Raw genomic sequence first — 11,461 nt, forward strand, 5'->3', positions numbered from 1 at the left:
CGGTCACATTAAAAAAAAACCTCCCTACTTGGTTTAACATAACTGCCCTGTGGGTTTACACGTGTCTAACACCAGAGGGAGGCAACCACAAGGTCTGAAAATGCCATGTGCATAGAAACTGCTTCGCAGGTGGTTTCTCTTCCTAGTGACCGAGGGACAAACATTGTGCTTCCTGATCTGACTGTTAGAAGTGGCTTTATCTTGACCTCAAAATTCTATTGACACATAAATCAGTTTAAATCAATGATATGATACACATGAGGATTTAACAGTATGAAATGGGGTCAGTCTGCATGATGACAAATTTCAACTCTGTAATAATTCAGTGCATTTGATACTGGTTCACCGTAACAACTCAATAGTCAATAATGGCTCTTCGCTGACGACAGATAGAGGGTTAGGATTATATGCTTACTATTTCAAAATATATTGATTTTCTTCTTCGAGACGGTATTATTTTCTTCTGTTGGCAGGTACACCTGCACAATCCAACAAAATCATTCTACATTATGAGGCCTATAATTCTCTGCTGTTGTTGTTGACGAGGTCGATGACTGAGGTGTTAATTAAATCATATGTTTTATTGCTGAGGTTTCAACGTAGTCCGGGGCAACACTACATTTAATGACCTCAGTAATAAACGTGCCATTGAATCTACACATTTCCAGCGATGTCAACGACAATTTGAATTTGAGTCAGTGACAGAAACGCGAAAACCACCATAGCTGCACTCAGCTGGCAGTGTGACGCAGTGTTTTCGTGCAGAGTTACAGCACTGCCGTTGGTGTCCCCCTTCAGGAATTTCTCTTCCAGTGCATGCATAAAGGTTGTGGGTTTGGTTCCTTCTTATTTTTATGTGCCGTGCGGAAGAGAATACTTCTGAAATCCTATTTGCACAGTAACATTCATTGAAGGAACAGAGTTGTCATCCTGGATTTTTTTTTTGCAGTTTCAATAGATTCAATAAAAGGGTTTCCAGTAATACTCACTTCCTGAATTAAGTGACACACACTTCTCGTGAAATACTCACTTCCTGAAAAACAGAAGCTCTCTTTTAATGACAAACTCTTTGTGAGCAGATATGTAAGGAGGCTCCTAACAGGGCATCACTGTCTACAAATTGGTGAAGGGGAAAGAGGTTTTTTTCGGCGGAGGAGGGAGATGAAGGTTGGAAAGTCCCCTCAAGCTTCCAACGTTTGTCTCCTGAGTTGGACAATGAGCCCTGCTAGCCACAACTCATCAGGGAGCAGGAAGCGGGGGGGGGATGACAGAGGGTGGGAGAGTTCAGCAGGAGTCTGCGGGCCCCTCCACGCTCGGCCCCCTCACCCTCAGGAAGCACCGGCGGGCTCGCACACGTGTTGCCGGCCGGTACCAGTGTGAGTACCCGGCATTGGGAACACTGGAGGAAACAGGTGCCCTCCGACTCATTGTTTCCACAAAAGCGCCAAGACGAAAACAAAACAAGATCTGGAAAATGGCGGGGAAGGGTTGAGTTGAGAGAAGATGTGATTCATGGGTAGAAAAAGTGCGTTAATGAGAGGAAGGAAGTGCAGGAAGGAGAAAGGCCGACGGAGGGAAGTGTGGCAGAGGGAGCCGAGTCGACACTGCTTATACAGTCTGGTCAGCACCATTTTCATCTCAATCATTTGCTATTCGGAGACATTTAGGATTTTTACAGGTTTAAAAATGATCCATCTAAAAAGACACTCGACAGCAAGGCTCCAATTGGTATAAAATGATTTAATTTAACTTGTACAAAACCATCTTTGTCCAGCAAATGAACTCATACACATACAAATTTAACATCATCAATTTCCATGTCATTTTGTTCAAACTCATCATGTTAGAAAACTATTCTTTCTTTACTTTATGCTCAGTACAAGTCCTCTGCCTGCTCGGACTATAACAAACAGGCCCCAGGCCTCAATTCCAAGATACATCTGAGTTAAATACACATTTAAGAAGAAGATTTTCAGTAACTGAACACTGATTATGTGCTTCTAAATAAATGCAAAAATTTAAATTACTCCAAAAACTCCCACATTCACAACCCTTCCTTGTTAAAACTTGCATTATCTTTCATTTCATTCAACTGTTCACATGCCTTTCATCATTCAGTGTAAAAAACATCCCAAAATTCCTTCCATGTCTCTTTCCCTTCTTTCCATCCCCTTCACAGACCTTCAAAAACACTTCCCTTTACATCATCTCCATCTCAAAAAAGCCACCCAGGATTTCTAATTAACCTCATGGATCCATACTCAGGGCTCCAAAACTCATCCAACAACATGCTGATTCTTAGAGATGCCTCTAAATGTCTATTATTTTTCTCCAAATGGAATCCATTTTAACATTTTCTGGCCACTTGCCAAAAGTTATAAATTACTTACCACTAATTGCAAATAATTTAAAATTAAATTCAGCAAATTTCACATTTTCCGATCAATGAGTCGAAGGTCGGACCTCCTCAGCAGGCCTGCAGGAGAGGCTGGTAGGGCTCGGTCAGGACCTTGTAGCGGATCTTGGTGTTGGTGACGGCGCCGTGTTTCTGGCGCAGGTGAAGGCGCAGCTGACTCTTGTGGCGGAAGTGAAGGTCACACTTCTCGCACTGGAGAACAATGAGGTCCACAGATTAGAAAAAAAGCAAATGATAAGATATTCTTTGATTTCTATCTGTTTTTTTTTTATTTTCTTTCAGTGTGTTTGTGACTCACAGTGTAAGGCTTCTCTCCGGTGTGAATGCGCAGGTGGCTCTTCAGGGTCTGCAGGTGGCGGAAGCGGGTGCCACAGGTGTGGCAAGGGTACGGCTTCTCCCCGGTATGGATCAGAACGTGGGCCCTGAGGTGGGCAACCTAAAGCCAGGACAAATTCACACAGTCAGGTTAAGATTTGTAATAAAAAAAAAAAATGTCAGTTTCAACCCTCAGACATGACAGATTGATGCCATGTGTCAGGTATGACATGTTTAATATCAATCAGTGTTTCCCAAATCCCAAGATGGCACTTTGTTTTGTCCACAACCCAAAGATTGTTTACTGTCCAAGAGGAGCAAAGAAAGATGAAAAATATTCACGTTTAGAAGCTTTTTTTCAAAAAATTACTCAAACTGATGAATCAACTATCAAAATAGCCGGTGATTAACGTAATGGTTGACGACTCATCGATCGATCCGCCAATCGTTGCAGCTATACAGCTATAAATTACATTTTGTCTCTTCGTAATGTAACGTAAATCTACATCATTTTCAGATTTCTCAGCTGTAATACCTCTCACTTTTTGGTCTTAAATGCAAAAGGTTAAATGCTCTAAGCCTGCTACTACAAAATATCAGTCATGTTTGATATAAATGTTTCGATTTATGCTGTTTTTATTGCTATTTATTTGACCTCATTCAGGTGATTTCCTTTACTTTCTCCATGCTCATGTCCTTGAGAGTCAATTAAATTTTATCTGCCTTGTTTGTTCTTATTGTTCTTTTGTAAAGCACTTAGTATAGTAAGTTTATTATACATATCAATATGGGGAATCTTTTTTGTTTCATAGGAGTTACCCTCACCTGGACAAACCGAGCGCCACAGGTGTCACAGCGGTAAGGCTTCTCCCCCGAGTGGATGCGAGAGTGAGTCTTCAGGTTGGCCGGTCGGTTGAACTGCGCGCCGCACACGTTACAGCGGTACGGCTTGTCACCTGCGATGGCAAAAGTTGACGTCAGTTATCGGTTTTGAAAAGAGAAAAAAAAAAAAAAAGAAGGGAAAGATATATTATAGCCTCACCTGAGCAGGCGGTCTTGGTTCCTTGAATGTTACCAGAATAACAGTAGGGCACATAGTAGCTCTCACGCTTGATTGCATGTGCAGCGTCTGGGAAACTGGTGCAGGGTGAGACTGGGGAAGCAGACGGTTTGAATGAAACAAACGATTCAAAGAAAACATGTGTTTAAAAGTCAAATTTGAACAATTTGAGGGAGGCGTGGCTCTTACCTGTTCCCTCCTTGTGAGGTGGAGGCAGCGATGGGTGATCCAGAGAGGGGGGTGGCCCCAGGGGAGGGGCTCGGCCAGAACCCTCGTAGCAGGAGGCCTGCCCCTGTCTGGCGAAGAAGCGTTTATGGTTACATGTTTTATTTTTTCCCTCTCTCGTGTCATTTATGTCACGTATTCTTCACGTCTTTCGAAGTTTACCTATCAATCTGACCAGGCACTTCTCCGGACCACGCCTCTGCTGGTGCTGTGGGTGTCGAGCCCATCCTGTCTGCAGTGGGTGATGTGTGGCTTTGCGGCTCCTCCACCTCTTCTTCCTTCACCGTGGTGGCTGCACAGAGAGGGTTGAGGACGATGTACTTGTATTTTTTCCAATTGCACGCCTTCGGGTCCGGTTTGGGTTTGACGTCGCTCTGGAGGAATGAAACAAAAACCACTTAGCCGCAATGACTTTTATTGTTTCTCTCACTGTAAATGTGCTCGGTCGTCTTCAAACTCACCACAAGGTTTTTGTTGCAGGTGTTGGATTCTGCGGGAGAGTTTGGTTGGCAGCTGGAGCGGGCGGGGCTGTCTGGAGATGGAGTCGGGCTTGCTGTGAGGGGCGACTCAGGCTCTCCTTTCAGCAGCTTTGACCCTGGCTGGCAGGTCGGGAAAGCCCCTGGCTTGAGAGAGCCCCCGACCTCCGCAGGGACTCTGCAGGAGAAAGAGAGGAAGTGCTGTAATGAGCTAAAGCTGTCAACAAACACAACCCCAAAGAGATAAGCAAGTAGGACATGTTAACAGTCACACCCACAGAGCATTTTCGGCTTTTAATCAACACACTTAATCCTCCTACCTTGTTGGGAGTAATCGCTGGGGTCCTGAATTGGGCAGGTCCCCTCCTTTGGGGGCTACAGAGGCTACAGACACCCTGGAGTCCAGCTCCAGCTGTGGGTGCCTTGCACTCATATTCTCCCTGCTGAAAAAGCAAAGAACCGTCCAAGTGAATAACATGCAAGACCGCACAGCAAAATCAATCAAGTACTCATTCATCCACAAAAAGCAGATGCTCACTGCAGACCCTCACCAGTGCAGCTGCATGAAATCCCTGCAGGTGTCGGCCACGTGGTCCATCTGCAGGTAGGTCGCAGCGGTGAGCACGCCGGGGACGATGCTCGCTGTCAGGGGGAGGCGGGAGGTGTACATGAAGTCGAGCAGCAGGGAGATGCTGGCGGGATCCAGGGTGTCGGGGAGGGTAACGGTCATGAGCTGGTCCCCGCTGCCACCACGCCCCTGAAGAAGCACACGGTGGGAGTACAGCGAGTAGAAGAAGCCACTGGGAAGGAGAAATGAAATAACCAATTTGGATCAATGTCAGAGTTTCAATAAGGTGGACTAGGCAGAAATGGAGACAATGGATGTTCTAAATTGAAAGCAGGAAAACGTGAAGGGAAAAGGCAACACAAAGGATGACTAAAAAAAACAACTGTGACTCAATCAGATGACAAAGGGTCGAGTCATGAAAGAGTAATGAAAGGATGAAACCTGCACCAATCAGAGAGGAACTCATTCATGGTACAGTATTAGGCAGCGGAGGGACCATTTTGCGCACCAACCTGCAGGCCACGAGCACAGCACAGTGCGCCCGCAGTTGCACGTTGCCAACAACCAGGGTGGCGTCGGTCAGGATGTTGCGGTGGCGCAGCTCGTTCAGGTTCAGCAGCACGTCGTTGGAGTGGCGTGTGAACTCCTTCACGTATCCCTCAGCCGGGGCGGCGGCCCTCGTCTCCTGCCCTCTGTCGACCCTGTAACCTTCCAATACTTCCATCACGCTCATCCGGATCTGTAGAGAAGGCATTATGAATGAATATAGCAATGCACATCAGTTGAATTGGAGTTTCAGATTTTTGTTTTTTGTAAATGATGAGGAAAAACAATGTCCTACCTATGTGTAATTGATAGAATAAATAGACTGGAGTGTCCCAGACACATCTGTTAGGTGAGACCAGCTCCCTACTCGTACCTGCCGGGGGAAAACAAATGACACATCCACTTCATTCACCTGATCTTCAAGCTACTGAGAGATCATCAAGACATGAAATATTCAAAAAAATCTTAAATTAAAGTCCGAAATTCACCTAACAGTTACTGAAAACTATTCAATTCAAAAGATTTGGACATTCAATCTGTCAAAAATCTAAATTCAACTTTTCTCTCCAAGACACAAACTAACAAGTCAATCCAAGCAACTGGTTTATCAGACAGCCGTGAAACATGCAAACATACTGAAGTGAAAGAAAAACACAGTTTTTCTACCTACCCCGACCAGCAGGGACGAGAGTTGTTGCGACCCGCGTTGATGTCAAATCCCTGAGCTCAGCGTCTGCTCTACAAACCAAAGACGTGGAGCAGGGCCTAATCCACAGCCTCCACTGGCTCTGATCAGCGCTGTGAGGGGAGGCTGCAGGGAGGCAGCTCTTTATAATGTCGTGCAGGAAGCCCCCATACAACCAGAGCCGCTCGTTTCCTCTTTCCTCAATGGCCCACGCGTACACTGGAAGCAACGCAGGAAAAGCCCTGGCCCAGGCCCCGGGATCCAAGTATTTTTAGTGGCCTATTAGTTTTTCTAAACCCCCATAGCTCTGAGTGGAGTAACGGCAGGAAAGCATAGTGTGTTTTTGTGCCACTTTAAAAAAATATATATGAGGACCCTCTGGGAGACGCGGTACGTGCCCGGCCGTCCAGGGGTGAGCCAGAGAGCACCAGGCTTCCCCCACCAACGCTTTCCTACCCTTCACCCCTCTCCAGGACAGAGGAAACTCTCTGAGAGGAAACCGGCTTATTGTTGGATAAACAAACTGTGCCCTCATTATTGAGATGTTATCAATCGCCATGATCTCTCGCACACTCAAGGGAAAGGAACTTAAAGGAAAAGTTCACCCGAAAATGAAAATCGAGGTCATCGCCATGCTGATGCTGAAACGTAGGGTGACAGCAAAGCGGTATCGCAGAAATCTACGAATTTTATGTAGAAGTAGAGGGGAACTAGTTTTAAATAAAAAAAAAAAAAAAAAAACAGCTTGTAAAAATAAAATGTAATGGCTCCAAACAGCTCGTCTGGCATGACCCAAGTCTCCGATAGATAAGATAACCAACTGATTTAAAAAGATGATATTTACTCTCTTTTATAAAGCAAAAGCTGCTAAGCTGAAAGTGTTAGCGCACCCCTTCTGAAGTGGGTGCACAAGCTCAACCGTGCGTAAAGGTTGTAAATGTTAAATCAATTTGGGATCTCAAGCTGTTCAGAACCATTTTAAATGTATATTTCTGTAGTTTTTTTTTCTCCATTTTAAAACAATTCCCCATCTACTTCAGTTGTTTAGGAGAATGCGCTGCAATGCTTATTTTGCTGCGAAGCTCCAGAAATGTTTGGTGCATTACAACACTTCGCCCAACTTTCCACCTGCATTGGGATGAGTGCATCATGACTATAATGATTTCTGGGTTGACTGTTCCTTTAAAATCTCAGGAAATTTAAATACACGAACCAGTGGCATTCAAAGGGGAAACTGTGTCATTGCTGAGTTGACCAGTTCAGGTAAACGGGCAATAATAATGGCTCCACAACAGTGTCCGGAAGCTCCTGGCCTGCTGCCCGAGAGCAGAGGCGTCGTGTTATGAGGCCCAGAGAGGAAGGAAGCGAGACCAGAATCGATGGTTCTAGATGGGAGACACCTTCTCCTGGTGGTGAAAAACAACCTCTACCCCGCCCCGGGCTGAGAGAAATGCAGCCGACAGATGTGCAGGAACTGCCCCACACACGCACCCACCCACCCACCCACACACACACACACACACACACACACACACACTTCTGAATGCATCCTGCAAAGCTGCTCAGAGACATGGATGAAAATGCCTGCGCAGGACATCCGTCAATAATAAAGCGAGCAGGAGACAAGGGAGGAGAAATGGAGATGGAGGGGGGGAGGGGGTGATGGAGGTGATGTGTATAACTAAAAAACAAGCGGAAAGTTACCTCATCCTCGGGGCAGCCTGGGGTTCACAGAGAAACAGGCGCAGGACAGTTAATGGAGGAGCCGCAAAGGTGAACTATGAACTGGGTTTCCTTCACATCAAAGTATTTTACAGAAAGAGACATTGAAGGAGGACAGAAATCCTCCAGGCTGACTCAGGGTAGATAAAGCGCTTGTTGCACAGAAAATCTTCGAGCGCAGGAGGATGCAAGTGGCCTTTGGTTGTTGGTAAAGATGGATTACAGCCCCCAATTCAGCTATACATTTGCATTGATTCTAATTATTTGATTTTGAAGTGCAGCAAAAAAAAACCAACTTCTTAGTGGTGTGTTTGCTTTACAGTGTGTGAGTCTTAAGTGTTAACAGCTGGGATGCATGTATAAAATGCCGTTGAAAGGAAAAGCCCGCCAAACAGCGTCTGTTCCTGTTCATCCTCAATTTAAAGAATTCGCAAAACAGCCCTTTGGGAAGATGGTTGAGTGGCTGCAGCAACGAGGAACGTTTATCAAAACCCTCTCATACCAAATGCGATAACTGCCAAATTCATTATCATCATTCAAACTGGAACTTGATTATTTTTGTCCATGCTGTGCATGTAGTGTTATTTTTGATTGCATGTATTGTGAGTTTTTAACTAAACGCCAAATCAGTTTGTGGAAAATAAAGCTACCACTTCCAACTGTAGCAGCATAAATTTAAATATTTCTATTCATATTTCCCTAATGACATTAAAATGAAAGATTGATTTATTTTGGGGAGCACATTTTTCTGTTTTTTTTTTTTGCTGTCCTCATTTTCTATGTTTAAAAAAATGACAACCAAAGGCCAAGAACCGGTCGAAGTTTCTCAAAATGTTCGGCAAACTACATATCATTTGCAGGTAGGTCCATGCGAATGCGTCAAAACATGAAATAAGAAATCCGACAACATGACCATGTTTGGATACAGATCCTTTGAAAATGTCAATCGGAAGTAAAGTGTTTGCTCGGGGTGTAGAGCTCGTGTGCGTGTCCTTGTGCTTTTATTTGTTTGGTTGGAGGTCGGATCAATTGTGTGCTTTGTAGGAGAGAAGAAAAAAAAAACATAAAGGAAAACAACGATTAAGAAAACAGAGAGGGAGATGTAGGTCTCGGCTACTTCCAGGCATTGTGAGAGGAACGGATGAGGGGAGGGGGCGGTTGAGGAAAAGTGAGAACATTACTAAACAGGTTCACCAATGGCCGGAAGCCATTGAGTCCATCCCGTTGGCAGAGCTTGGCAACGCTCACGGTGACTTCCTGCTTCTTACCCCGTCTGTCAGTGCCCGTCAGCCACCCAGCGACCCCATTCTTGATAAAATGCAGAGCTGGTACCATTGAGTGTCCAATTAAAGACTCCGATGAACCTTCTGCCATTCTTGCATGAGCTATAACAGTTTCACAAACACAAACACAGTTTTGTGAATTTTCACGAGCAAATAAAATTGTCAGCATTGGTTCAAATGGAACAAAAGCGGGGATTCCCCCTTGTTATGTGGTTTCCTGGTTGCCTGGACAGAACTACATTGTTTGCCTGATAATGTATGGGCTGGAGCCATGCTTTGACTTCAAATCCCCCAGTCGGTGCCAAAGTGTTGATGGCTCGTGCAACAATAACAGATCTGCTCAAACGGCCTCTTCCTGCGACTGCCGAGCTCTCTGGACATATATGGGCAAACAAGCTCAGAGCTACTGGAAGGAGGAGCAGGAGCAGGAGGAGGAGGAGGAGGAGGAGGAAGCGGGGATATCCCAGGGAGCAGCTTTGGTTGTTTGTCCACTTATTGGCACAGTCGGACTGAGAAATCAAAAAACAGATAATGAAGTTATGAAACGCTGGCTTTGAAGAAATGCCTTGGGGAATGCAGCGGGCCTCCAACACGTTGCTGGGTGGAGCTGGAGGAAGAAGAAGAAGAAAGAGGGTCTGGGGTGGTAGCAAGGACAGGGACAGTTGACCCGAATCTCATGAACCACAAAAAAATAAATGAAGAGCTTGACCTTTATATTCAGTGGTGGTAAACAACCGAGTTAAAAGAGAAAAAAAAGAACATCCCAATTGAGACCAAAATCTGTGTGAGCACGGGGAAGCTGTTATGCCCTAAAAAACAAACAAACTTGAATATCACTAGAGTAAAGATAAATCAAACTTTGACAGAAGTTAGTTAATGCTAAATAAAAATCCATAAAAATAGTCAATTATCCCCATTTATTTGAGATGAACATCATTAGTGTTTTTAATGTTTGTTTTGATAGCATTTTCCCCCAAATTTAAAATGGATACAGTTGAAAAAGTATATAACCGCACTTATTTACCTTTGTATGTTACACATCTTTATTTTCTAGTTTGACTTCATTTCATTTAAATGTATATTCACAACTGCTCAAAAGTGTGGGATCCCTTTGAAATGCTCTTATATTTGAAAGAGAAGCACATTTCGTTCAATTAAAATGACAGTAAACGGATCAGAAATACAATCTAGACATCATTAATGCGGTAAATCGTTGCTTGGAACATGGAAATGGCTGATTTTTAATGGAATAGGTACGTAGGAGTACAGGGGACCATTTTCAGCAACCAAAACTCTTGTTTTCCAATGTCACATTGATTAGATACAGTTAATTTATCATTACAAAACCCCTGTTGTGTTATATAAGCACAGCTGAAAACTGTTGTGTCGATTATAGAAGCGATAAAATTGGATTTTCCATCTGCAGCATCAGTATGTGTGGGTTTGATTATAGTCTCAAAATTGCTAGAACATTTTTTTAATCTTTCTCAGATTACTTCAACAAATTGACTAGGTGCTACAAGGCTGTACTTGCCGCAAATGGAGGTTTCTTTGACAAAAGACTGAAGGATACAATTATAATTTTTAGTAAACATGATTATTTCTAACCTTGTCAATATCTTGAATATATTTCTATTCTTATGGCAACTCATTTGAGGAGTTAAAGTGTGAGTTACATGACATTTTTGGTGTCAGTTAAAATGAAAATTGCATTTATGTAAGTGCAAATTACGTGGGAAAACACAATCAGATGATAAAGCATTTTCCTATATATTTACTTTGAATTTTCATTTATCACACTGTGTATTTTTTATTTCAATATTTTTTTTGGTGTTTTTTATTTGTGCTGTTTCTAAGGTCTTTTCATTTCTTATACCGCGATCTGGGAGATAATTATATTTCATCTCTCTCCTAGCTAGCTTTATTTGGTTTTAGTTTATTATTTGGAATGGGAAATATTTTTCAAACATTGAAGTTTGAAGCTGGGATTTCCTAAAACAATTGACATTCTGCCCAAAAAGCTTAAAATGCACTTATAATTATCACGAGGATTTAATTTTCCTATATAAAAAAACTTAGTAGGAAGTGAATTTTAATTTCCAGACATACAGTAGGTCTGTGTGTGTCACAGACCCCCCACCTCTCACCACACACACACACACACA

At 43.5% G+C, this 11,461-nt stretch overlaps 1 protein-coding gene across 2 annotated transcripts; it reads right to left on the reverse strand.

The window, feature by feature from the left end:
* Positions 1-1,720: 1,720 nt before the first annotated feature.
* bcl6b (BCL6B transcription repressor) lies at positions 1,721-6,419 on the reverse strand. Of its 2 annotated transcripts, none has more exons than XM_030429679.1 (12): positions 6,277-6,419; positions 5,902-5,979; positions 5,573-5,799; positions 5,044-5,292; positions 4,813-4,935; positions 4,478-4,670; positions 4,179-4,390; positions 3,981-4,087; positions 3,774-3,884; positions 3,557-3,687; positions 2,715-2,852; positions 1,721-2,608 (listed from the first exon to the last, which is right to left on the reverse strand). In XM_030429679.1, exons 3-12 carry the CDS (start codon positions 5,791-5,793, stop codon positions 2,468-2,470), a joined length of 1,626 nt encoding a protein of 541 aa, XP_030285539.1. In that variant the 5' UTR covers positions 5,794-5,799; positions 5,902-5,979; positions 6,277-6,419; the 3' UTR covers positions 1,721-2,467. The 2 variants fall into 2 exon arrangements, with proteins under 2 accessions (XP_030285539.1, XP_030285538.1); XM_030429678.1 differs by having other exon boundaries at positions 4,478-4,709.
* Between the last annotated feature and the right edge of the window lie 5,042 nt (positions 6,420-11,461).

The sequence above is a fragment of the Sparus aurata genome, chromosome 10 (genome assembly GCF_900880675.1).
Source record: "Sparus aurata chromosome 10, fSpaAur1.1, whole genome shotgun sequence".
Lineage (NCBI taxonomy): Eukaryota > Metazoa > Chordata > Actinopteri > Spariformes > Sparidae > Sparus > Sparus aurata.

What these genes read in the sequence shown, in the direction of transcription:
- bcl6b (XM_030429678.1), bottom strand. Translation starts at nt 5,793, where the DNA reads ATGAGCGTGATGGAAGTATTGGAAGGTTACAGGGTCGACAGAGGGCAG. An exon ending in GCTGTGCTCGTGGCCTGCAG is followed by an intron (nt 5,293 to 5,572) that starts GTTGGTGCGCAA and finishes TCTCCTTCCCAG; the next exon opens with TGGCTTCTTCTACTCGCTGT. An exon ending in CAGCGATTACTCCCAACAAG is followed by an intron (nt 4,710 to 4,812) that starts GTAGGAGGATTA and finishes GTTTGTTGACAG; the next exon opens with CTTTAGCTCATTACAGCACT.